This window comes from Polypterus senegalus, chromosome 2 (assembly GCF_016835505.1).
Source record: "Polypterus senegalus isolate Bchr_013 chromosome 2, ASM1683550v1, whole genome shotgun sequence".
NCBI lineage: Eukaryota > Metazoa > Chordata > Cladistia > Polypteriformes > Polypteridae > Polypterus > Polypterus senegalus.
This window is the reverse complement of record NC_053155.1, coordinates 40,301,915-40,329,771: the sequence shown is the minus strand read 5'-3', so window position 1 is coordinate 40,329,771 and position 27,857 is coordinate 40,301,915. Positions and strand designations below refer to the sequence as shown.

General features: G+C 34.6%; 1 protein-coding gene across 1 annotated transcript in view; it reads left to right on the top strand.

Moving 5' to 3' along the window:
• LOC120522856 (pseudouridine 5'-phosphatase) overlaps window positions 1–25,314 on the top strand; it is a 70,359-nt gene extending 45,045 nt beyond the window's left edge. Inside the window, exons 3-4 of the mRNA XM_039743575.1 lie at window positions 4,719–4,948; window positions 25,021–25,314. Of these exons, the coding sequence (XP_039599509.1) occupies window positions 4,719–4,948; window positions 25,021–25,197 (407 nt within the window). The 3' untranslated portion in view covers window positions 25,198–25,314. The remainder of the gene's footprint in view (window positions 1–4,718; window positions 4,949–25,020) is intronic.
• The last annotated feature ends 2,543 nt before the right edge of the window (window positions 25,315–27,857 follow it).

Here is a 27,857-nt window from a genome sequence, read left to right as displayed (position 1 = left end):
TTTAATCTCTAGCAGTCTTTCGGAGAAACATTAGCTTTATGAAATCCTATTATCCAATTAAATGAATTCAGTGGATTCTATAAAATGACCCTTGGGATTTTTAATGGTCAAATTTGTTTGATCATTATACTCAGAAATAATAGTTTCTTCCAAAATAAGTTCCTTATAAATCATATTATAAAATAAATAATTATATCAGGCTAGTCATTTATTGTGTATGTGGCTGGCAGGCAGGTAATTAAGAATGTATGCCCAGACTGGAGCTAATGACTGGGCACTGAGTCCTTCTAATAGCATGTTTTACATATACATGTCAGATTGTTGTATTATGTTTTCCTTTTCTATACAACTGATAACTATAGTTGTGCTTGAAAGTTTGTGAACCCTTTAGAATGTTCTATATTTCTGCATAAATATAAACTAAAACATCATCAGATTTTAACTCAAGTCCTAAAAGTAGATAAAGACATGCCAGTTAAACAAAAATATTATTTTTGGTCATTTATTTATTGAAGAAAATGATCGAATATTAGATATTTGTGAGTGGCAAAAGTATATGAACCTTTGCTTTCAGTATCTGGTGTGACCTCCCTTTGCATCAGTAACTGCAACTAAACGTTTCCGGTAACTTTTGATCATTCCTGAACACCGGCTTGGAGGAATTTTAGCCCATTCCTTTGTACAGAACAGCTTTAGCTCTGGGATGTTGGTGGGTTTCCTCACATTAACTGCTCGCTTCAGGTCCTTCCACAACATTTCAATTGAATTAAGGTCAGCACTTTGACTTGGACAAATTAGATTGTAAAACCATAATCAATGCATTTCTTATATAGATAGGTTCATAGGTTCAGTTTTTTCACATGTACAGAATATAGTGAAATTCTTACTTGCATGTGCTGATCAACACGCAACACTTAACACTAAATGGTGCAGTGGTCAGTTAGTTTAACAGATGAGGTATAACGCTTAGAAAGAGAGAAAAAATGTCTTCCTCCCAGTCAATTAAGATCTGGACATAGCTGGGTCCTATCATATTATCCAGCATGATTGTGCTAACCTATTGATTCAAAACTGCTGTTAAAGAGAAAAAATAGACATCAAGAACCAGGGACAGGGAGGTGAGGTCCAAGAAGAAAATGTGGCAATGAGGACACTTAAATTAATAATAACCAAATAAATTTAAAACTTGTTTAATTTATTTTATATTTCAAGATGAAAAATGAAAAATTGACGTATTAAGCTGTTAATAAACACTTGTTTAATTTCTTTTATATTTCAAGATTGAAACTGAAAAATGTTTTCATTAAGCTGTTAAGGAAAGTTGTTAGTTTTCCCAAAATATTAGCATGTTTACAAATGGTATTGCTGTGGATTTTGGGAAATTCAATTTTAATTCATTCTTATTACAATCCCACTTAAGACCATGTCAAATTATGTGACCTTTCCAGTAATTTTCAGTCAAAGACGTCATTTAAACAGTCTTAGCGAGTTGGAGGCAGTTGGTGCGCTACCATGAAGACCAGTGACATCATTTGAAATGCAGAGCAACTCACTCCAGCTAGTCCACAACTTGCTCCAACGAAACCAAAGAGGTCTGAGTTTTGCTATAGTAATAGAGAGAGTATGTATGAGAGCTGGTAACCAGTGAGTGCTCACCTGAAAACGCAATGCATATATTCTAGCAAGAAGGGATAAGGAACACAGGTGTTTTGGACCTTTCAGACAGAAGGTTTAAAGGTAGTTAATGGCAACCAATGTACAAAGATGTAGCACAGGATTTTCTCCTGCAGCTCTGGCTTAACTGTCCTCCCAAAACTTTTGTGTATTAAGTTAATTGATATTTGGACAATAAAATGGAATGGTACCCCGTTGAGAACCCTAGTTCTTGCCTTGCGCCCTGTTCTTCTGGCCCCCATTGATCATGAACTGAAATAAGCAGACTATGAGAATGTTATGTTATGTTAATTCTCCCAGGTAATCTATATATATATATATATATAAAATGCTAAGGGTTGTCGTTCTGTCTTTCAAAACTTGTGAGCCACTGGGCCTGACTCAAGATCTTGGGTTTCGTCTGCCATATTGTTCCCAGAACAGAATGAGTGCACAAGCATCTGACATGTTTAAAAAGAAAATGCGCCGTGTGTTTAAATCATTGAATAATTTTGATTCCTAAATATGTGAGAATTGTTCCTAATAATGTGCATATATTTTGTATAATTATATATAATATATATTTCAATATTTCATACAATATTTTTGAACGTGTTCGTGTGTCTTTGTTTTGGTTGGTCTGTTGTTGTCACTGTTCTGATTAGACATGCACGTAAGAATTTTACTGCACTCTGCACAATATGTACTATGTACAAATGATAGTGGGGTTGATTTTATACTTGTATGTGCTGTATCATAATGGAGAAATTTGTGTTATAATGTATAGTCCCTATTCTTTTAGATATGGATTACTGTATTTATTTTGGCTTTATTTACTTTAGCTCTGTTGTAAGTATGAAAGTATTTCTGTTTCATTTATAAATAGTGAATATGCCATTTCCAAAATCATGTAGCATTTGTTTGTGTGCCATGTTGCTGAATGGGAGAGGGGTCTATATTGGTGTCACTATTTATATTTTCCTGGCAGTATGTTTATTATCAGCTTTATTTATTACAGATCGGCTTGATTTATGAAGAAGAAATGAATTTCACGTTAAAGCAGACATTCTGAGATTTTCGTTGATATGACACATTGAGTTCAGCAGCGACATTGTTCAACAGAGGCACATTACTAGCAATAAGCTCTTACACTCTGAGGGAACCTTAGTGCGATGATTGATGTTGTAGTAAGCCTGTTTTAACTTATTGATGTTTTTAGCCAAACATGAAATGCAAGTAAATGATCTAAGATGGTGGCACAATCTTCTAATCCAGCTTGATTGTTTTGCCTTTGTCAGGACCCTGCTTTGTCCATATCTTTATTCAGAGAAATTAATTGTCAGAGGTATACTTGTATTTCAATACAGAACCACTTCAGTAAAGCTGTTGCACCAGTGACAGACTTGGAAATGCTTTTATCAGACCGTTAAGAGCAAATGGTGTTGTCTTTGCTAGCATTGTTTCTTTGGCAATGGCTTCTATATAAGATGCAGATGATATGCAAGTTGTTAGTGTATATATATTTATGTGCAGTATACTAACCCTGTTTGACTGTATTAGAGGCTATTCCTGTATCTAGAGGACGCAACATCCCGCTGCTTAAGTGTTTGTTACATTGGGTATACATTGAAGATTTGAAAGTAATTACTTGCCTTTAAATAGTTTGATTTTGTGAGGTGAATGGAGGAAGAACTTTCTCAACTTTGTTTGGCATGTGTTCCATAGGGTCAGGTTCATTAAGGAGTGCATCTAATTCACCTACTTCTCCAGGGTCTACCTACGATTGTGATTGGTTGTTCTGAGTAACTGTTGTTTGTGGCATTTGCATTTATTTAGGAAGAAGTCAAGTCAAGTTAGGGAGCATGCACTGGTACAGTGCATTGCCACACCCACTACACGATGAAACAACTCGGGATCCCAGTTGGTAACCCCAGGCAGACACGCGGTCCAATCCCACCCTCCGGAAATGACCCTTTATCTGCCGCAGCCAGGTGTTACGTGGGCGACCCCTTGGCCTGGTCCAGCCACTCGGGTCCGCAACAATGAGGATCTTATGAGCCAGATCACCAACTTTTGGAAGAAGACATAATATTTAAAATGGATTAAAATACAATTGAAAACCACAATATACAGTATGTCTGCATGGATTCAGCTGCTACTGTATACTCCAGGCCTGAATCCTTAGTTTATGCAATTAAATATTTTTTTAATATATTAATTTTTAGACAGGCAGGGTGTTATTAGCAAAAAAATTAATTGCTGAATATTAAAATCAGATAACAAAAAAAGTTAAGTAATTATGTTGAGGGAGATGTTGCCTGAAGCATCCTTGCCTTACATTTGGATGAGAGCTAATCCATATCTTTACTTTCATTTTAGAAAAAATGGTAATAATAAACACAAACTAATAAATAACATTTTCTATATTACATTATTATCACAGGTACTTCTTTCAACTTACAATACACATTCCCCTTGATTGTTAGCCACCATTCAGTCATTAAATATTTTTAGATATATAATTCAGTGTTTCTTCATTATTTGTACAGCTGTTTTTTTTTAAATACAGTCCTGTGTTTCTGTACATCTAATTTGAATATGTAGACTTCTTCCACTGAGTAATTTAAAATCTGTCCATGTATAGTTTATTCTGTTGAAACTTTGCCACAGTTAACTAGCATTTTTATGATGTTCCCACTTCAGAACCTCAAGTGTTTTATATTGGATAAGGTAGAATGCAAAAAGTACATAACTATTGAAAACATGTATTTTGAAAAAATAATCCAAAGGGATTAAAAGTTTAGGTACCTATCCCAACAAAATCTTTCAAAAGAATTCAATGACATTTGCCTTTTGAAAATGCAATTGAGTATCATCTGTTACAAATTTCTATTTTGTATCCTAGGAATTGCAATAATATGTGTTTTGTTTTTGTTTGTTTTCATTCTAATCTAATGTGCCTACCCTGCCTCCATACAGCTGTCAGTTGCCAGAAGGTTTAGATTGTACTATCAGGAGTATTACTCTTACAAATTTTTATCACTGATCTTTATCTTTATGTGCAGGAGTTGAAAAGCTGATCCTCCATCTGCAGAAAAACAACATCCCCATTGCAGTTGCTACCAGCTCAGCAAGAGTGACATTTGAAATGAAAACAAGCAGACACAAAGAGTTCTTCCAATTGTTTCATCATATTGTGCTGGGAGATGACCCAGATGTGAAAAACGGCAAGCCGCAACCTGATGCCTTTATTATTTGTGCCCAAAGGTTTAACCCTTCTCCTTCTCCAAATGAGGTAGGATATTTTCAGCAGAAAAAAAAAAATCAATTTTCTGCTATTTTGTCCCACCCCTCCGAAGCATTATACTACCTATATATAAGACTTTATTACTGTTTATCAATATGGTTGTTGCTTTTATATGAAGCACATGAAAATAAACAGGTAAAAAACTTTTTGAATATCCATTAATACTATTCATGATAAAAAAGTAAGTAAATTATTTATGTATCTTAAGATGAGTATTACATGAAAGATTGTGATGCTAATTATTTAAAAATCATATGAATTTTTCAAATAAAGATGCTAATACAAAAAACATCATTAAAGAACACTCCAAACCGCTTAAGTTATAAACTAAAATACAAGTTAGAAAATGTATGCATGGCACCACATTCAGGAACATTTGGTGACTTAGTCGACTTGTGTGAAGGGTGGTTTTCATTTTTAGTTACATCATCACCGAGTAACTTACCACTTTTTATTTATTACATATATTTGTGCAGATCTGAGTGGCATTCAAAAATAACAATAGACTTTTCTTGGCTCATTAGCTTTCATAGACCACTGATGAAAATAATGTAAGTGATGTAAAAATTTAATTGATTGATGTGAAATTGTTAGCTGTTGGTTGTGTAGGGTCTGTGACTAATTGTAGGTCAAATGTATTAAACAACATTTTTGAAAGAGATACTCAGTGGAGAGTTAAAATTTCTGTTGAGTATCAAGGTACAATTGTTGACTGCTTCAGACCATGGTGGAGAGTGCGTGTGGAACTTTGCAGATACAATATAGTCAAAAAAGTACTGAATAAGTATAAAGTACAGATAATGCAGCAGTGAGGCTATTTTTAATGTAACCCAATATTGAGTACATATTTCTTCACTCTGCGCTTGCAGAACAACACTTACATAATTAGTTTTCTCTTATATTAATTTTTTGATAATAGTTTTTTTTTTGTTTACATTTCCAGTTAGCTTATCTGTAGTAACAGGACAAGTGAGCTGGTGTACTAGTGGCTTGTACACACCTCTCCCGGTATTTGACAGATACTGAGAATCTGTTTTGCTTTTTGGAGTAGCTCTTAGATGAGTAAAAGAGGAAAATATACAAAATATACAAGTTGGAGTAAACTCTCTCATAGTAAATTTGAAACAGTTGGTGGCTCTGAGGCTAAGGATTTGCGCTGGTATCCCAAAGGTTGCCGGTTCAAATCTCCGTCACTGCTAAAAGAGATCCTACTCTGCTGGGGCTTGAGCAAGGCCCTTAACCTTCAATTGCTCCAGGGGCGCTGTACAATGGCTGACCCTGTGCTCTGACCCCAAGGGGTATGCGAAAACTAACAAATTCCTAATACAAGAAATTGTATAAGGCGAAATAAAGAACAAAAAAAAATCCATAATTGAAGTCACACAGAATGATTCTCTGTTTCGAAATAGATGAATTTGCGAAGTCAGTATTTTTGAATAAGAAGATTTTCAAATAAATGTCAGTGGTACCAGACAATAAAAAAGAAGTATAGATTAAGACTCCTTTTTGATTAAATAGTAAAACTGCTAAAACTATAAATGCTTGCTTGCAACGTTTTCAGTTTATTTTGAATTTCAGAATTCTATCACTTTTGAAACCTGAGTAAATGAGAAAGTTAATTCAGGATTTGACCAAGCCCTTTTTAAGGACAAGGTTAAAATATACTGTAGCTGATCCTCAGAGTCTGCTCATATCTTTAACTAGGGGTTGCAGGTTCATAAATCAAACTAAACTTAGCACTCTACGCAAAACAGATGAAAAGAATATTAGTAAAATTCTTAGTATTAACATCAGTCATTTTATGAAAAATACCCTAATTTGAAATTCAACTGGGCCAGCACGGTGGCGCAGTGGTAGCGCTGCTGCCTCGCAGTAAGGAGACCTGGGCTTGCTTCCCGGGTCCTCCCTGTGTGGAGTTTGCATGTTCTCCCCGTGTCTGCGTGGGTTTCCTCCAGGTGCTCCGGTTTCCTCCCACAATCCAAAGACATGCAGGTTAGGTGCATTGGCAATCCTTTATTGCTCCTAGTGTGTGCTTGGTGTGAGGGCGTGTGTGTGCCCTGAGGTGGGCTGGCGGCGTGCCTGGGGATTTGTTCCTACTTTGCACCCTGTGTTGGCTGGGATTGGCTCCAGCAGACCCCCCGAGACCCTGTGTTAGGATATAGTGGGTTAGATAATGACTGATTGACTGACTGAAATTCAATTGTATTTTAAGTCATAATCAAAAATATGAAGAGTTCATCTTAGAATCACAAAAAGTTTTATATTTTCCTCAAGAAAGTTTACCATTACACATATAGAACTGTGAGATGTGAGAGGACTATCAGCACAAACAACAGTTGTAACAAGTGGAAATTAATGCAAGACTCAATCAAAAATGCCCATTTGGCTTGTCTACAATAATAATATTCAGTCTTGTGTATTACAGCTCTTCCAAACTATTACAAAATTATCTCGTTACTTCAGGTTGATATTTAAAATTCAGCTGGAATAAAAATTCAGCATGTACATCTCTTTATCTGCATTAAGTTGTTTTTAGCAACAAAATGACAATCAGTTGTTCTTCATGTAATAGGGTGCTTTAATCATAAGTTATTTTGTTTTTCTTAATCCAACTTTTGGGACATTTGACACCTTAGAATATGGGAAATGCATTTAACTGCAAAAAATGATTTTGTTTTCCTCATGCCATTCTCAAATCATTCATTTTTAATTATATAATTAGTACCCATCTCAACAGCAATGAGCTGATGGCATTTTTGATTGCGTTCAGTTCATTCTTATTAAGCTCCACTAAGAGTCTAGTGTATTATGTAATAATTAAATATCTAATAAGGATAACAGATGTACGAGATAAACACTAAACATAATGCTGAACCATTATATAGTATATACAGTAGAAAGAAATACTTGTATGCCTTGTGGCACACTGTGTTTAATAATATTGTTAGTCTAAAAAATATTAGCAGACATGTTCTATTTTTGTTTCAGTGTTGATGAAAACAAAAATACATCCTGTGTTGATTTTCAGCATAATTTATAGAAAACTTAAAACTTGTAAAAAAGAGGGCATGCACACGTCATCCCAGTCTGGGTACATTAGTTTATATATACTGTATTTGTTCATACACATTGAAAAAAACTCATTCTAGTAAAATAGCACAAAATGGGATAAGGAATGTAGCCTTCTGTCTTAAAACAGTGTTCTGTTAGCCTGGGATACTGTTATTTCTCTTTCTAACTGTGATGTTGGTGTTATCAACCCACCTGTAACAGGTTGTTACTTGAATCCATTGCACTATTTGTAATTTAACTTTGTAGCTGAACTGTGTTAACTTTTGATTTTCATTTTTATTTGTGAAAGGAAAAATCTAGAGATTGCAAAGTATGATCCATTATACACTTATAAATAATCAAATAATGTGCTAGAATAATTCAGGACTTGAAAATTGTAATACTTATAGCTTTCATGTCACACCATAAGCCAATTACAATAATATGCTGTGTAAAGATTCTCGTAAAGAAACTAATAAATCAGTATTCTTTTTCATATAAACATAGATAATAAATTTTTGTCAAATTTATGAAATTTATTGCCAAAATCAAACATCAATATTATAGATCTTCTAACAACCATCGTAGCAGATCTGTTCAGAGCAAAACTGTCTTTAAGTAGAGATGATCATTTTTCTCACCTGCTGATTCAAAAAATCAGTAAGTCCAGGGCAGGTGTAATTACTCATATGGCAAAACCTTTAAGTGGCTTCTTGACAAGCCTGGCTCTATGTGGTGATTTAACCAATTCTTATAGGTATTTAAGTCATTTTTTACAATTATGGTGTACATTAATGTATCAGGAGAAATTTTGTTCTAAAGTGAAGCATTATTTATGAATAAAAACAAAATACAGAGCATGTGTTTTTGACATTTTCAAAGAAGATCCCCTTTGCTTTTTACATCATCGCCTGTCTCCTTCCACAGTAACCTTTGGTACCTAGAGGCATGATTTCTTGCAGCTTTAGAATGCTGCAGTTGTTTTTTTGAGTGTTTTCATTGATGAGGGCAAGATTTTTTGTAATTTAAAATTTATGGTCAAGTCTGCATTGTACAGTAAATTTCTCACTTGAGATCTCCTCAGAATAGTGATAGCAATGGTGTGTTCTGAACTCAAAATGTACTTTGCTTTAATTTTCTATCAGGGATAAAAGTACAGTTAGGAAGAAGATAATACTTTTATCCTTACCACATGATTAACCAGGTTAGTTAGTTAATGTGTGTATAGTGTATGTTGCAGTAATTAATAATAAAGAAAGTAGATTTATAAGCATAAGGTGAACACAATAAAAGAAACACATAATTTGGGTTGTGGAGAGGAGGGTATTATCAATGCTTTAATTGTTTGATTTTCTATAACTTGCATTTGCATATTTAATTAATAAAAAAGAAACACAAAAAAAAAGAAGCCTGTCGACAGTGTTATTCTTGATTTCTTTGTCTATATTCTTTAAAAGAAAAGGACAACTCAATAGTCTCCTTCATTCACACTTGGTGCTTTGATGTAGATATGTGTTTTGTTCACACAGCCAGTTGTGTTGGCAGCTCCTGTAATATATTTTCTCATTTAGCAGTCACTTTTATTCAAACTAACAAGAAGGGATAAAGTATATTTGAGTAACCATCTTTTAGGATGAGTATAGCTACGAGTAACACACAGCAAGTAAAGTAAATGAGTAAAAACAATTGGAAATGAAAAATAAGCTATGGCCAGGAGTGTTGCTGGAAGTGCAAAATAACTACAATACAACAGAGAACTAACATTGTTGCTTTATTTGAATTACAGAACCATGAATCACAACTACTGTACATTAAAAAGCATGTAGTTATTCATGGTAGAGGAGAACGTTTAAAAATGTTTCTTTAACTGATCAGGGACTCTGCAGAAGTGTGAAGCTGGAAAGCACCAATTAGTCTGTAATCTGTATTTATTGCTCAGAAATGCTGCATATGTTTAAGTTAGAATTCTTCACCAGTGATTCTGTGGAATTCGACTTTTATGGCTATTACTTATTTCAGTCTCAATGAAGACAAACTGTGCAAATAAGAAGACAAAGTAAAGTGGTAACCCTCCTTCTGTTTGAGGTTGGATTACCCTTTCTCTGGGCAGTATTTGGTAAAGTAATTGTGCTTCTCTTGGTCGTTTAAAATGGGGCATAAAAGTTTCATTATTTTGTCGGCTTTAGTGGTCCATCCAGGTTCAGCAGTTATGTCAGGACATTTTGTTCTATGATTAAATTCTATGCTCTTGATTATTACCACTACAAAACGTTAATCCTTCCTATTAAAACTACTGTTTTTGCAGCTAAGTTTCAGGGCACTGATTGCCCAAGGAACTGATGGATTTCATCATATCCTTTTTTCTGGAATAGCCCATACCTGAGACCAATCCAGAAAGGAGGATTAGTGAGTTTTATACATAACTGGTCTCACACATCATGTAATTCTGCCTTTATTTTCTACAGAAATACAGAGTTGGCACAATATTTTTATTTTATTTTTTTGTGGAATGGACTGAGCCCAGTTTCTGTGGATTTCACAGCAATTCTCATTTTTGTAATACTGTAGACCCCGGTTCCATATACCAAAGTGCTATGTAGACAGTCAGGATGGAGTCCATTGCACACTTGTAAAGTTAGTGGGAACAGGCTGAAAAATCTGAGCTTATTTGATGCCTGATCTGTGGTCTGACAGCCAGAAAGAAGAGAGTAAAGCAAAAACTTCAGCTACCAAGAATACTGGATAAAATAAATCTCTAGGGCACTCAAAGTCCAAAAGACTTACAAGGCCCATCTGGACATTGTGCGGTACTTATATGAGATAAAGTAATTCAACATTACTTAATAAAAACAAAATATCTTAGAAGATATTGAAGCTGTAAATATCATAATGGCAGTATCATACATCCCTTCCAGCAACAAAAAGTACTTTGGTAGTAGAGCAAAGTGCCAGCAAAGGATAGCAGAAAGAGAAATGAAAATTTAGATAGATATATAGATTTTTCTAATTGCTGTATTCCAATAAAATAGTCATACTTGTTGCTATGAACAATTGCAAAGTTTCAAATATGTTATTATGCAATATTAGTACTAATTTTTTACAACGGTTGCACTACAGATAAATTGTGATAAGTCCATATTAAAATAAAAATGTGTCTTAGATGCATTAGTTGAAAGTCCACCTAATTTTGATAAAATGCTATGTATGTAGTTTAAACATTTAAATATTTTATTTACATATTGCAGCGGTGGGCTGGTGCCCTGCCCAGGGTTTGTTTCTTGCCTTGTGCCCTGTGTTGGCTGGGATTGGCTCCAGCAGTCCCCCATGACCCTGTAGTTAGGATATAGTGGGTTGGATAATGGATGGATGGATTTACATACTGTACTGCTTTTATGTATATCATTGTTTTATCTTTATCTGGAACGAGTTTTCATTTCTTTTTTTTTTTTTGGTCTCACATCTTCAGTTAAAATCATGGTAGTGTTTTATTCAGTTGACTGCTTGCTTTTATACTAGTTGATGAAATTATCAAAAACACAGGATTTGATCAATGTCAATCTAATACAATACATATCTGCAACTTTTCAGACCCAGTTCATTGTTGATTTGCACAAGTGAACACTTTAGTTAATTCTGTTTATCCCATGTGCTTTTAAAGAATAAAGTGAAAATATTGAAGAAGCATGGAACTATGAATTTAATAACGTTTTCATAATTCATCTTGAATAAATTAACTGTTAGGTTTGAATTTTATTACACAGGCATATACAGTACTATACAAATTGATTGATAGATAGATAGATAGATTGATTGATTGATTGATTGATTCCCGGGTGGAATTGAAGAGTCGCATAGTGTGGGGGAGGAACGATCTCCTCAGTCTGTCAGTGGAGCAAGACAGTGACAAAAGTCTGTCACTGAAGCTACTCCTCTGCCTGGAAATGACACTGTTCAGTGGATGCAGTGGATTCTTCATGATTGACAGGAGTTTGCTTAATGCCCGTCGCTCTGCCACAGATGTTAAACTGTCCAACTTTACTCCTACAATAGAGCCTGCCTTCTTAACAAGTTTGTCCAAGTGCCTTCAACACCGCTCTAACTGTGCTAAACCTGGGTAGCTCCACGTTAGCATCTGGGATGGTAGTTGTTAGCCACGTTTCACTAAAACACAGCAAGCTGCATTCTCTGTAGATTCTGACATTTTTCACCAGCACAGCCAATTCGTCGATCTTATTTGGTAGTGAGTTCACATTTCCCAAGATCACAGAAGGCACCGACTGTTTATAACGCCATTTTCTCTCAAGTTGCCTGGCTTTTATCTTATCTTTTATCTTTGCGCCGGCTCGGCTGCCCCGATATCGTCTTCTTACCTCGTCAGGTAAATAAGGAACCACACCAGCGTGAGCATTTCTTCTCAGTGCTTTAAGTTGACTACTTGAATAGGCGAGTCTCGAGTCTAAAATCCATGTCAAGTAGTAAAAATAGTAAAAAGTGTCCAGAGAGCGATTCCACATAAAAGAAAGTGGTAGAAGTGATCAGTGAATAGAGAAAAAATAGAAAAAAAGATAAAGTCATACACGGAGCTGCTGGAAAGGCTGCCACTCGGATGCGGCGCCAGAAAATTTCAAAAGGTTCATTACCTTGTTCTGTTTATACTCTCTTAATACAAAGATAGAAGTAACTCAGGATATCCATCCATCATCCAACCCGCTATATCCTAACTACAGGGTCACGGGGGTCTGCTGGAGCCAATACCAGCCAACACAGGGCACAAGGCAGGAAACAAACCGTGGGCAGGGCACCAGCCCACCGAAGTAAGTCAGGATATGTGCATTTTAAATTTTACATAGCTTAATTGTTTTGGTAATTGATTTTGTCTGCTAATTTCTTTTGTCTGTCATTAGCCTAGCTTCCTTAGTACAATTTTACAAATAACTGATGGATGAAAAGATTACTTTTGTGTGCATTCCTCAAGATATATTTGTAACAGTTTGCAGATGTAGGAAAAAATGAATACCCTGGTAGAGTGTTGCTGTTTATTTCTCGCTGTTTATTTTTTCTTAAAGTAAAAGCATAACATACTCCCATTTATTAGCCTTACTAGTAATTGTTTATCCAATTACCACATTTTAAAATGAGTCATGAATGAAATGCCAAAAACCATTACCATTCAGAATAGATGCTTAAAACTAAGAACTGTAAAAGGTCAGTTTCAGGAGGGTCGGTATGAAATATAGAGTTTTAAATTCTATATTTATAGCATTCAAGGAAAACCTCATTATAGTTATGTATCATAAAAAGGAAAATACTTCACTTTGCCATTCACCATTTTAGTCATTCTAAATGAGGCAAGAATTCTCAGCCATCCATCAGTCATGCCATTTAACAGGACTAGCAATCACCCTTAGGCTCACCCTAAGACAGTACACTGTCATATGTAATTCATTTCTAAATGTTCTGTATACTAGAGTTCACTAATTGAACCCTGTAGTAAAATAAACCAAAAGCAATCCACGTGCTGTTGCATACTGTATGTAACTGCTTTAGTGTACATATTTTTGACTACTTTAAAGTTTTATTTTTTCCAGCATTGTTCATTCCCAGTTTGTACAACTGAATATGATAACATAGCTGAAATAACTAAATAAATAAATACATGCTAATATCTGCTATTAGATTTTTGAACCCTTTTTATGTCTAATTAACCACACAGACTTTATAAATATACATCTACCTCCCACTTTATCAGTGTGTTATTTGGGTTAAAAAGTGTGGTTTCTTTAATCCCAGTCCATACCAGGGCATTTTGTGTAAAAATACATTATTGTGTCTTCCAAATCTTCATGTAAAATTTCAGGTGTGACAATCTTTCAAATTCAGAGTTCTTTCGAGAGCTCTTCACACCCCAAATAACTGTCAGAACAAACCTTCCCCCCACCCCCCACCCCCCATCAAATACTTAAAAGAGAAAGCATGATAAAGAATAAACTCAAAATGTACATCCCTTCAGCATTCTGAGATGGCTCACTTACTTGTCAACTTTATCTGTCTTCTTCTTCGTCTTCTTCTTCTTCTCTCCAGAAATTCTCTTGACACTTACCTCTTGCTATTTTAAACTCCATTCTGAGTTTCACATCCTAGCCAAGATCTGTTATGACTTACTTAGATGTTGGCATCCCTTCCTTGAATACAGGGATGCCATTCTAGGGGTAACTTTAGTTGCTTCCAGTGTCAAAGCTCTCAAGATAAAATTCTGCATCAGCCCTCCCAATGTCCTACTCTGTTGCCTGTTTATCTTTCAGGGTGCCCTGCATGACAAGTTCTCTTACCCTGTAATGGCTCCTTTCCTCCTGCCCTGGTATACAAAGTTGTTTTTTTATAGCCAGTGTGTTACTACAGTGCCAATGTGGTGGAGTTCCTAAACTGTCTCTTGCAGGATGGTCAACCCAGTGTATCCCCCTTATTTACAAATCTGTGTAGTGCTGTTAAGTGTCAAGACCCCTGACGGGAGCAGCTGAAAGAAGAAGAAGTAGTGCTGTTAAGTGTTGGGCTTGGCCAAGTCACCAGGATTCATTTTTTTACAGGTTATTCTGGAAGCATGAATTACAGTTTTTCTCAGTTGCTTTGGTACATTTCTCACAACAGAATTGCAGTTCTCAAAACTGCTTGTTCAATTTCCACAACCTTTAGTCAGTTGTGCACATCATAACAGCAATTTCTGGGTGTTTTCGTCATTTTGCAATTGCTTTAGTTCACTCAGGCAGATGCTTATGAGCAATTCCCAGCTATATCATGCATCAGTGGATGCTTATGTTATGATGATCAAAACGCATTGTGTAGCCCTCTTTTGCATAGTCTTACACTCCAGACAAACTTGTCATTTTTTCATTGTGTAAGTCATTGCAGTCAAAAGTATTCAACAAGATATCATTGGCTGTCAAGTGTATTTTATAGGTTCTACAAAACTTTTTTTGGTTTGTATTCACAATACTAATGATTCCTGCACCACCTTAAATTGCTCTCAGGTGACATATTATTCGAGGCAGGAGTGAGATCTTAAATCAGTCAGTCTCAGTTGCTTTGGTGCATTTCTCACAACAGACTAAACATTTGCATAACAGCGAGTGCATTTCTCAATACACTTAGTGCAAATGGCAAAACATCATCAATGGCAAACAACATCAAAATACAAAACACATTTCAGTATGTATATATTGTTTTCGATGTTGTAATTTTTTTTCCTTCATTTCATATGTTAGGCATAAATTATTGAAATGCATTTTTTTGCTCCAAGTGCAGTGCATGGTATGTCACCATATACCTGTGCAATCAATAAAATACTCTTCTTGAATCAATCTCCCGCAATCGGTGTTTTGTATTTTTATGTTTCCTGCCCTTGTCATTCAGATGTTTTGTGCATCAGAAAATGTTTAGATTGTGCCAGTTTTATATTGATAACATGACTTTACATTTTGGCTGTCATGTTCATGGACTTGGCATTTTGATGGCACTGACATATTCAGCGATATAAATACTTACTTTTGAGGCATGGATTCAGGATTTCAAAGAGGTTACCTGCTTTTGATGTTCATCCATGATGTTTTGCCATTTGCACTCGTTGTTATGCAAATGTTAAGTCTGTTGAGAGAAATGCACCAAAACAACTGAGAAAAACTGTAAAAGTAATAGTGTAGTACAGTAGCACTGTTTTGAGTGGGTTTACCACTTGGTGCTTCTGTTTCCCTCCTTCACCCCAAGCACATTAAGTTAATTGGTGATTCTAAACTGGCCAGTTCTGAATGTTGGTGTGTGATTGAGTGGACCCTGCAATGGTCTGGTTTCTGCTTTGTACTCAGTGGTTTGAATAGGCTGCATCCCACCCTGAGCTGGGAAGGCTTATTATTTAATGAATATTCCATCATTTTTTCATTGTATTGCTTCTCCGTGATCATAATTATAAGCCTGACCGGATTGTGTTTTCTTTGAAATTAAACTTTTAGTAGCTTTAATTGTTGCAGGTCCATAGATTCTCATAGTATATCGTGTAAATCTACGTTTTGAGCATTTATTGATGCGAACACGAACGGATTATTGTATATTTGGATATTTTGCCTGTAGTGTTTGTGGATTTCAATTTCACCATATAACAAATCTTTTATCTCTCGCGGATACGCTTCTTGATTGGGAAGAAACACTACTTTTCCCTGATGGCAACACGAATTAGATGATCTACAAATCTCCGACTTAAACTTTAAAGCCGAACAATATGTCATATCTCCTATGTCCATATATTCAATCTCTTTTCTCTGTTCCGTTATTTCACCGAGTAATAATTTCTGTTTGTGTGCGCTAACGTTTTTAACCCTCTTCACGATGTTCTGCTTTGTCATCTTCTCTTTGTCTTTTATTTCCGGCCCTGGGCGTGGTTAAATCTCTTGGCACAAAGTCTCCTTTGTCATCTACTCATTGTCTTTTATTTCCGGCCCCAGGCATCGTTAAATCTCTTAACACAAAGTCTTGTCTCGCAGGACTTGAAATTATTTCTCTGAAAAAGTCACGTCTCATCCCAGGCTAAAAAGTCTCATCTCACCCCAGGATATTTTTATATAATAGAGAGATATACTTCGAGATATCTCTTAATTGAAACAATTTGAGATGGAAATGTTTTAATTTTGTTTATAGTTAAAACCACAGAAACATTGTGAACATGCCTTCTTTCTTAAACACTAAGTAAAGAAAACATTCATATTTGTGATGGGAATAGAAATGCTGAAGTTTTTATGCTCTTTAATGCACTTTTTTCAAGGTGCTAATGGTTAGGTAAGATGTTCAGCTCAGGCAATGGAAATATTTACAATGAATGTGGGCAGCAGAAGTGAACTGAAAACAAAGGCATAAATACTCAACAGTAGAATTGAAAGGCAGGTAAAAAGATATTAAGTTGTTAATGACTAGTAAATGACAGTTCATTAAATTGAGGGTTTACCGCACTGCATGAAATAATTAGTTCTTACATAGCAATTAATTAATTAAAACAAATAGCATACCCCTTAAAATATATATTTAGTTTGGGACAATGAGCTGATCTTCATTTTTTCTCATGTAGCATTTTTCTGGCACTTTGACATTCAGTAAAAAGATTTATGTATGTATTTGTGTATAAAAGAAGATAGAGAACTTGAATTAACATATATTCTAAGCATTATTCCTGCCTTCTGCCTGCCCTGCAACCCTGCTCTGCATGAGTGGGTTAGCAAAAATGATGGATGGATAAGTGGAATTTAGGGTTATTTTGCTAACATTACACATTTTTAGCTTCCATCCTCAGCCCCTTTCTGACATTTTTCTTCAGACTTTTGTGTTGCATATTTAATACTTTCGGTAAAAATGCTCTCCTTAATCACTTTTTATTAGGACCCAATTTATACTTTCAAGATTCATTTTTATTATTCTTTTCATTATTCAGCTTTTTGTTTTTAAATAAAGAAATTTTAGAAACAAAGTTTATACATGTGCATTTTACTTTCACTCTCTTTTCCTTCATAAAAAGAGATTTTGTGTATATGCAAGCATGTATGCGTGTGTGTGTGTGTGTATAATGCAGTGCTTTAAGCATTAGTCACATACTTTCAGGGTATAAAATAATAGTCTGCCATTTGACATTTTCAATCAAGTTTTGCCTATGGTGGACCAGTTTTCAGCATAGCTTTCTTTTGTCAGGTCATCTTAAAATCAAACAAAAGTGATTTGCATTATTTTCAAAGTCATGATAGAAGCTGGAAACATAGCATGTATTGAGGATTGATTGGCTATATGTTGGAATTTTACTTTAAAATTGTAAGCATAATATTTACCAATAACATTTCACAAATGCTAAACTTCAACTGATTTCAATTTATTTTTATTAAATACCATCACTTACTGTATATGTTAGTTCATTGTACAGTTGTAAATATACATTTATTAAATGAAATGTTATACAAAAACAAAACATAATTTTGCAAGACAAGCATAAATACATTATGCAAGTAATACATGCAAAAATACACACACACACATATACAGTAATATATAGTGTATATACTGTGTGTTTATCTGGGACCTTAAATCCACAGCTGTATACCTTTCTAAAAAATGTCGTCCATTAAGTTTGCCACAGGTGGACTCTAGTCAAGTTCTAGACACATCTCAAGGAAGATTAAAGCAAACATAATGCAACTGACCACAGCAAAAAGATCTGATTTCATATGTGAATGAGAGATTTCAGTTTTTGATTTTTAGTAAATTTGCTAATTTTTCTGGAAGTATACTTTCACTTTGTCATTATGAGTTACTGATTATATATTAATGTGAAAAATGGCTAATGTATCCAATAAAAAAGATTGACAACTTTCTGAATCCTCTGTGTGTGTGTGTGTGTTTGTGTGTGCATTTTATTAATTCATTTAGAGCACAGACAAATGAAATGTCTTGTTTATGGTCACATCGCGTCAATAGCAGGATTTGAACTCCAGCCTCAGGGTTTGAAATCCAACATCCAAAGCCTTAACTACTACACCACACTGCGTGTTAATAATATTACCCTTGGTAAAAAAAATATATAAAACTTATATACAGAAGAGCACTTAGTTGGTTACATAGAACCTCTGATACACCTGATTAACCAACAGCACTATAACTGACACCAATTGTCTTAGGAAATTTCCCAGGCTAAGCAAAGAAATAGGTACATCACATTGGAAGATGTATCCACTCAAAGACAAATCGTTTACCTTTACAGAGAACAGCAAAAACAACTTCTATAGTTAATTAACACTAGAATTACCAAAGCCTACGAAAAAAACTCGTAATCTCGGCCCACCTTAAATCCCTTCACACCTCTCTGTCAGCGTCTTTTGTGTTGTAAATGTGTTGATCAACAAAAGCAGCAAGCAACTTGCTATCCCATCCTCCACCAATGCAGAAAGGGCAGAAAGTTCTCCTGCCTTTGTCCAGAATCGGTTTAATAAGCTTTATGACCTTAGTCTTGAAAAGTTGGATAAGTAAATGAATCAAGGTAAATAACATTTGATCTGGCTTTTATATAAGTAACATATAAATATTTTTTATATAAAGACCATCAAACATAATCACAGACAGGACTTTGCATGATACCTTGGCGAGCTCTGTAAGCTGTGCTGTTTCATTGAAGGACAGGTGTGGGGCAGAATGACTGGCAGGATGATACCCGACATGTTGCTGCATCCAAACAGTGCCATCTTTTACCTTTACACCTGGTGCTGCTGCGTTGTTCTTATACGTGAGTAGATGTTTCTACCGGGGAGGGCTTATGTAGAACCCTCGTCCTCATCTGAGTTCACATCTGCCATATCACATCTTTATTTGAAAACAGCAGTGTTAGATCGGGGCAAGCATGAATGTGACTCAGAGAATAAAACTGCATTAAAAAAAAAACCTTTACAAGTACCATAAATTTACACCGGCTGTTACACGCTCAAATCAAATGTATGTTTTTATTATATAATAGTAAGAATAAGAGTAGCTCAATACTCAAATCAGAAGTGTCTGGGATTAAATCATGTGCATCTTGATTATGAGTCAGCAGTTTTTACCGCTGCGCCACCAATGCGGTCGTATTAAAGGCATGTCAATGTCACATCCTAACGCGAGTTCTTTTTCTGCAGTTATATTCTTGAATAAAAGCGCATTTGTTTTGAAACTGTCACAACTTTGTAAGGCATTCAAATTGTAATTTGCAACTCATAATTACTGTCTTCTCGACATCATGTCAATGCAGAGTAAGACTAAACATATGAACATCAGATATTTGTCTATTTTTACTAATAAGTCAACAGAATGTAGATATACACATTCCCCTTAAAATTATTTTAAACTTTTTAAAACATTTAATACAGTACATTACTGTACAAGCCAAAACAAGCACAGTTCAAAAATACTTGTGCAATTTCATGATATGTTTGTTAGCCTGTCACAATACATTTTTTCCTACATAAAGATTACTGCACAATACATACACTTTCAGCCTTAGACCTGTTTGTGGTGTTTATTTATTTCAAAACAGAATGATTAAAAATGAGTACAAATTAGCTAATCCTAATCTCACACCACTTTGGATTTTAACTCACTATTAATTTATTTGGATATTGACTCACTGTGTGACCCTGAGCTAGTCAATTAACCTGCCTGTGTTACATGTGTAACAATGTATTTGAATAGTCATATTGGATGAATATGTCAAATACGGTATACCACAATAATAATAGAAAGGAACATTTTAAGAGAACATTTTTCTTATGTGCCTTACAAAATGATTAATTATAATGCTTTGGATAACACTGCTGCAAGTTCCATTGCATTGTTGTATGCATTTTTCTGATTTCCATTCTGGAGTCTGGCATACATGCAATCCCACTAAAAATGGTACTTCCTATTTGATAGCAGATAACACTTTTCTGATGTGAGGTGTCTGTTTTGTGAGTCCTTATCTCACTCATCATTGAACTTTATTTCCCTGTTGCTATGGCCTCCTGTGATTCACACTGTAGCTGCCTTTTCTTTAAGGTTTATGAAATTCTGCAGCTATTGGAAAGGTTTGAGCATTGAGTATAATGGGCAAACAAAAGACCTTTGTGCCTTCATTTTGAAGGTTGTTGTGAAATTCAAAGCAAAAGCAGTTCACACTAAACTGAATGGGAAAATTGACAATACACAAAAAATACCTTTTTGCTTATGATTTTATTGTTTTAAGCTAATATATTAGATAAGTTTCTCCAAGTTGCAATATGGGTTTTTATATATTAATAGCATACGGTCAGAAAATTGTATACCTATGTAGGTTTCTATTTGCAAGTACTTGTCTACTAATTAACTGATTATTCTTTTGTTGCATTATAAATATAGCTGTTTTTAAGACTTTAACATGTTAGGTTATAGGAGAGACAATAGAATGTGTATTATCTAAGTAACTAGCGTTTTATTCTAGCTAAGCAAACACTTCTGTGAATTTAACATTAACTTTTTAGTGTTGTTTACACACACAATGAGAACATTTATAAAATGGAGGTATAAAACAAATTTCAGGCAGAATGTCTTGTATTTATATTAGTAGTAATAGCAAACGTGCACATCATCAGTGCCTACTGATGGCATCATCATTGCTTTCTGTTACAAAACATAAAGTGTTATGCAAAAAATAAAGACTTTCAAGTCAAAAGTTAACAAGTACATTTTATATGTGTTTGTATTTAAAAGCAGTGTATGATTTACTGTACTTCTTTTAGTGATTAATTAAAATGTAATCAGTTGATATTGTAAAAGTTACATTTGAATCCTGAATTGATGTGCTTTATTATCTGCTGGGTATGTGCTTGAATTTTATTTTAAGCTTATGCTTAAAGGTTGAAGGTATTATTTTATTTTTGAATATATAAAGGTTTCATCTATTAAGAAAGGCATTTTAGTGACTTTCTAGCAAAAATATATAAAGCTTAAGAGAAAAGGTCATATTTTAGGGGAAGATCACTGTTCTAATGTAATGCTTAGGCTGAGTTTCCTGTTCATTTACCCAGCTGGATTAAAAAAGGAAAACCCATTGTGCAAAGTCACATGCTCATAAGTGCATCTGTTAAAAACATTTAAAAGTCACATACTCCTAAGCTGACAGGGCTATCAATCACCCTATTGGAAGGGGTAATTTTGGTTACTTAAGGTATTAATGTTTGTCATATCCCATTAACAACTGGGCATAACCAATCATGTTACAAATTTTCTGATTATCAGTGAAATGTATAAATAGAGCCTGATAAGCAACCCTTCTTTGTAACAGATCAAACCTTCTTTATAATAAAATGTTTGCACTGTAAAGGTTAGTTCTTGCAAGACTTAGGTAAATAAATATATATGTGTGTATATATAAAGAATACTGATTGATGTGTTCTCTTGCCTCCGTTTATTGTCCTAAACAGGATACCCAATTGGGGGGTACTCGTAAATTTCTTCCACAATATCTGTGTATCTTTAATTTCATCACTAACAGCAAGCCATATCAGAGTGCCTATGACAAATCAACGGTTATTAATATATATCATTTGAGTGAAAATCTGGAATAGAATACATTATGTCTATGCCTATATAATCCTATTTGCAGTTTTGTTTATTTTGAGTTATGTTGTATTTGTAATAAATTATTGATATGTTTTAATGTTATGCTATGTTATGGCACCTGTTCAGAGTTGCTTAGAACTTTATGTTTGCATATGTATGTGTATTGTTTAACTGAGTATCAAAATGTTTTACATTATTTTCTCCTTATAAAAGAAATACGTGCAATGTTAAAATACTAAAGTCTCCATCTTTTTGTTCTTCTATCTTTAGCCAACTGATCATTAGTAGTGCCTCGATTATTACTTCTTAACTGTATTTTCTTATCTTTTGACAGTTCTGCCTTCCTTCAGAGTATGTGTTAATAGGGAAACATTGACTGCATGTCTGATGAATTGCTTTTCTGTTACAATAAAACTGTAATAATTATGGGTCATTTGCCTGACTTCTTTGGTAATTAAGACTTTTAATTGCTTCTAGTTCAAGGGAATTAGTTATGCTTTTTCATTATGGATATTACCTTCTATAATCATTTTTTGGTGTTATTCAACAAGCTTAGTGACATCACAGAAGTCATTTAGGCCTTTCATGGTCAAAAAGTTAAGTACTTTAAAATAAAACAAAAAAGGTTTATAAATGCAACCTGAATGCCAATTTGATCTAGTTTTAAAAATATTTTTTAAAGACTGGCTTATTTGAAGTGTGCTTTTACCACTTCTAGACTTCGCTGAAGACTTTACATTTTTATGTACAGTTTTATGCTACAGAAAATTGTACAACAGAACAGCAAAGAGTCAACAGCAACTCACAAAGAGTCTGGAATCAATTGATCCAAACAAAATAGTGCTAGAAGTAGTTCACTGTCCACACATATTGACAGGTTGTTATGTATACCATTTATTTAAAAAGAAGGTCCATAATCAAACTTTTCGGAAGCACAAGGGATAATTAAGTTGAATTTCCTTTACATTTTTATTCTAGGTAAAAACAGTTATCAAAGTTTTGATTAAGATAGTATGACATTCAGATTTTATGCTATAAAGACACAAGGTTATTTGTTTTCTTAATTGAAATAATTTTTCCATTGCTTATTCAGTATGTGTCATACTGATGCAGAGCAATATAGAAAAATGCCCAAATTATGAGAACATTTTTTAAGTTTTTACATAATAGTGTATTGATATATTTTTCTGAAATATTAAACCTTAAATATATTTTACTAATAAAAGCCACAATAGTGTTTATTCATGGTTTTCTTTTATTTTTTCTTTTGTAAAGAAAACATTTTTTTTTTTAGTTTTATCTCTGCTGCCTCCGACGTTTTGAGTTCAACTGCGACATGGAGATTGTGGGTTCAAAAATACTTGGATGTATTCATACAAACCAGTTGCTAAGTTTAGTTTACCTTTATGGTCAATAAGTGGAAACTTCCTTTGATCCACATGGCAATGTACAAGAGCACCTTGCTACGTACAAGGCATGCAATGAAATTCAAGTTAATGACATATTACATATGTATTAAAAAATTCTTGAAAAGTTGCTTATTTCAACAAAATTGAATTTAGTTGCTTACAAGTTTTATTACTCTCTGTATAAAACCTTTTCTTCTTCTATTCATTTTAAATTTTGGCAGCAAGTATCATCTACCAGAAGGTATTCTTTCTGCTATTTTGTTACATAATTCTTGCGATTGTCCACAGAGAGCAAACACTAATTGAGGTTTTTATCTTAAGTTTATTTTTATTAGCCACATTTTGCTATTAATATAACATGTATAGTAATTCCATAGGATGGTAGTTAAAATATTCATTTTCCTTAGCATCCTTAATAGATAGCTGCACTTTTGACTTTGTTGAAGATATATTGTGTTTTCGTTAAAGTTTAAGCCATTATCTAATGTGATCCCAGGTACTGAGCCTCTCAACATGTGGTTGTACTGGTTCAGCATTCTTCCTGTAACCAGTGAGCACATCCTCCTGGCCTGTTCGTCACAATGTATCACATTATTTGATCTGTCTGTCTGTCTGTCTGTCTATCTATCCCAGTAATAGAAATAATTACATGCATAAATTATAGTAAGATTCCATTTGTTTAATTTGAACAGGGCACCCAGGCAGTTTCAGTTAGTCAAACCATCTTGAACTATGCAACTTGCCAACAGTCTGAAGTTATTGTTCACCTGTTTAAAAAAAATGTTTTATACTTCACATTTTCAATATTTAAATAGTTATTCATGTTCACTCTCTTTTTCTTTTTCTTTCTAACACTTTTCCTCTTCATGCTGTCTGTTTCAAGCAGCCAAATCTCTTTCTTGATATGCATGCTACAACCACATCTCTTAGTTTAAATCTAATTTATATTGACAAATTATCCTTATCATATGTTTTGAGACTTTGTACCCAACATCTGTTGTTGCCATTGATGGTATCCACTATGCCCATTGCATGACTGCTGGGCTATCAAGCTTGAAGAAGAATGAAAAAATTAAATCATAATGAGGTTTTCATAGTCTGGCCTCCTGAAGGACCATCTACCCAAACTTCCATATATTTTTAAGTCCCATTTTGGCTGGATTGGTTTCTACACTGATTTTGCATTGTTAATGATCCTCAAGCAGTCCTGTATCTCCCCACTTCATTACTGGAGGTTTTAACTTTAAGGTTCCTGTTTTTTCTGATTTCTAGTGTTTTAGGTACATTTATTCTTTTTTGTATATTACATGTAATGTATTGATTTCTCATTCTATTTTTAACAGAAGTATGATGCCATTTACAGAAATGTACTAAAGGTTTATTAATGGTATAAAGACAAATTGATTTTATCATTTATTGTTAACACACATTTTTTAAGGTATCCCTTTTTGTGCTTGTCTCTTCCCATATATCTAGTGTCTTGTATTTGAGGATGCTCCCAGTGGTGTTCTTGCAGGAATCGCAGCAGGAATGCAAGTTGTTATGATACCAGATGAAAACCTCAATCCAGATTTAACGAAAGATGCCACTTTGGTGCTCAAGTCCATGGAAGATTTCAAACCAGAACTTTTTGGGCTTCCTCCATTTAACTGAATCTTGATGTATTTATTAAATAAGAATTTAGATAGCTGTCCACACCAAGAGTTTGTCATTTTTTGCATTGATTAACCCAGAGTAAATTAATCTGAATAAATAATTTCCAAACATTAACCTTCTCATTTTAGTCTCTTTTTGTAGTCAACTAATTTAATGCATTTCAGAAACAAAATTAAAAGAAATCATTAAAAATACACTGTAAACTATCTGAAGTGGTAAACAGGGTGCTTGAAAATGTTTTAAAGAATATATTAAATGTAGTTAGTGAATAGCTGCTATTATCATCAGGGAAATGTGATTTTCTTTAGAATTTCACTCACTCATTAAAAACAGGCTGCGACTTAACAGATCTGCAATAGGACCATTGACCTGAGTTGAACAATTGTAATTCCCTCGGATATAATGGATTTAGAAATTATTCAGACCCCTTCACTTTCTCCACACTTTATTGTATTGAAGATTTAATTTTAAATTGATATTTTTGCCCACAAGTCTATACTCAGTAACCCATATTGACAAAGTGAAAATATCTTCAGTTAGGCTTGCAGATTTGTTAAAAATTAAAGACTGAAATCTCCCATTTTTATAAGTATTCAGGACCACTGCTGAAGAAGTCCAAATTGTGCTCAGGTTCATTATTCTTAAGCTATAAACATGATTGGAGTTCACTTGTGGCAAATTGAATTGATTGGACAATTAGAAGGTCACACACTTGTGTATATTGAGGTCCCACATTTCACACTGCATTTTGGGACAAAAACGAAGACATGGTGTCCAAGGAACTCTCTGTAGACCTCAGTGATCAAATTGTGCTGAGACATAGGCCAGGCCAATGTAATAAAACAGTGACCTCAGTAATTGACAAATGTCTTATATACAGAGTACAATGAAACTGTTATGTGCACCCTTCACCAACATGCACCACCATGCTGCCACTCATCGTGAGTCATGCTGCATAGGCCATGTAAAATAACAATACAGAATGAAATAGACAAAAAACAAGTGCCGCTTAGGAAAAAATAATCACGGAATTTGAGTGTGTATCTATTATTAATCCACTGTGCCCATATGTCATTCAGCATATTTGCCAATATTGCTTAATATACAAAAAAGGTCCGGCATAAGAAAACAATATGACTTGAGTAAACATGTGCATACTTGTGGACATTGTGAATCATTGCAGATTTGTATTGAAATCAAATTAATTCATGGCATAGTGACAGCTTTGCCACTGTATCAGACACTCAGCACAATTTTATGCAGAGCACCATTTATTACAAGCCATGGAAGAACGTAACCATTGAAGAAACATAACTGCAGTAATAAAATTTGGATAATTGGCAGCAGTGGAAATTAGGACAATTACGGGTAACTCCCGGTAAATATTAAAATTCTACCCACTATACTTGCTTTGAGAAGACAAACAAGAATCTTATCCTTCTCTCAAGAAAATAGTACTAAGAGTCTGACATGAAATGTATAACTTCCAGTTTACTTTTGCTGTCACAAGCGTGTCTCAAAAACACAGAAGGTATGTTTCTTTAAATTAAAACATATTGGATGTGTTTGCTACCTTTTAAGGCTTTGGTTTTCATGTTTGGTCACTGGCCCCATTTATCTCTATTTTATAATGCAAGATCTGGGTATTTTTTTATTTATTTATGGAGAAAGTTTAGCTTTACAGCAAAATTTTATGTTTTAAATTAATATATATGATGATTGTGAAGAAATAACTGTGACTTGAAAAATACCAAACTTATCTTAATTCTAAATTAGTGTTAGCGCTCAATCTGTTTTTATCTCAGGTGAACACTTGAAAAACATTTAAACTCCACAAAGAATTCCTCTCATCTGAGAATTTTACCAGATTCTGTGTGATGCAAATGCTACCACTATATATATTGCCAAAAGTATTGGGACACCCATCAGAATCATTGAATTCAGGTGTTCCAATCACTTTCATGGCCACAGGTGTATAAACTCAAGCACCTCAACTTGCAGACTGCTTTTACAAACATTTGTGGAAGAACAGGTCGCTCTCAGGAGCTCAGGGAATGCAAGTGTGGTACTGTGATAGGATGCCACCGTGCAATAAGTCTATTTGTGAAATTTCCTCGCTACTAAATATTTCACGGTCAACTGTTAGTGGTATTATAACAAAGTGGAAGTAATTGGGAACAACAGCAACTCAGCCATGAAGTGGTAGGCCAAGTAAAATCACAGAACAGGGACAACATATGCTTAGGCGCACAGTATGCAGAAGTCGCCAACTTTCTGCAGAGTCAAACTTCGTGTGGCCTCCAGATTAGCTGAAGAAGAATTTGCAGAGAGCCACATGGAATGGGTTTCCATGGCCGAGCAGCTGCATCCAAGCCTTACATCAACAAGTGCAATGCAAAGCATCGGATACAGTGGTGTAAAGCACACTGCCACTGAACTCTAGAGCAGTGGAGATGTGTTCTCTGGAGTGACAAATCATGCTTCTCTGTCTGGCAAGTCTGGGTCTGGTGGTTGTCAGGAGAACAGTACTTGCATGACTGCATTGTGCCAAGTGTAAAGTTTGATTTAGGGGGGTTTATGGTGTGGGGTTGTTTTTCAGGGGTTGGGCTTGGCCACTTAGATCCAATGAAAGGAACTCTTAATGCTTCCGCATACAA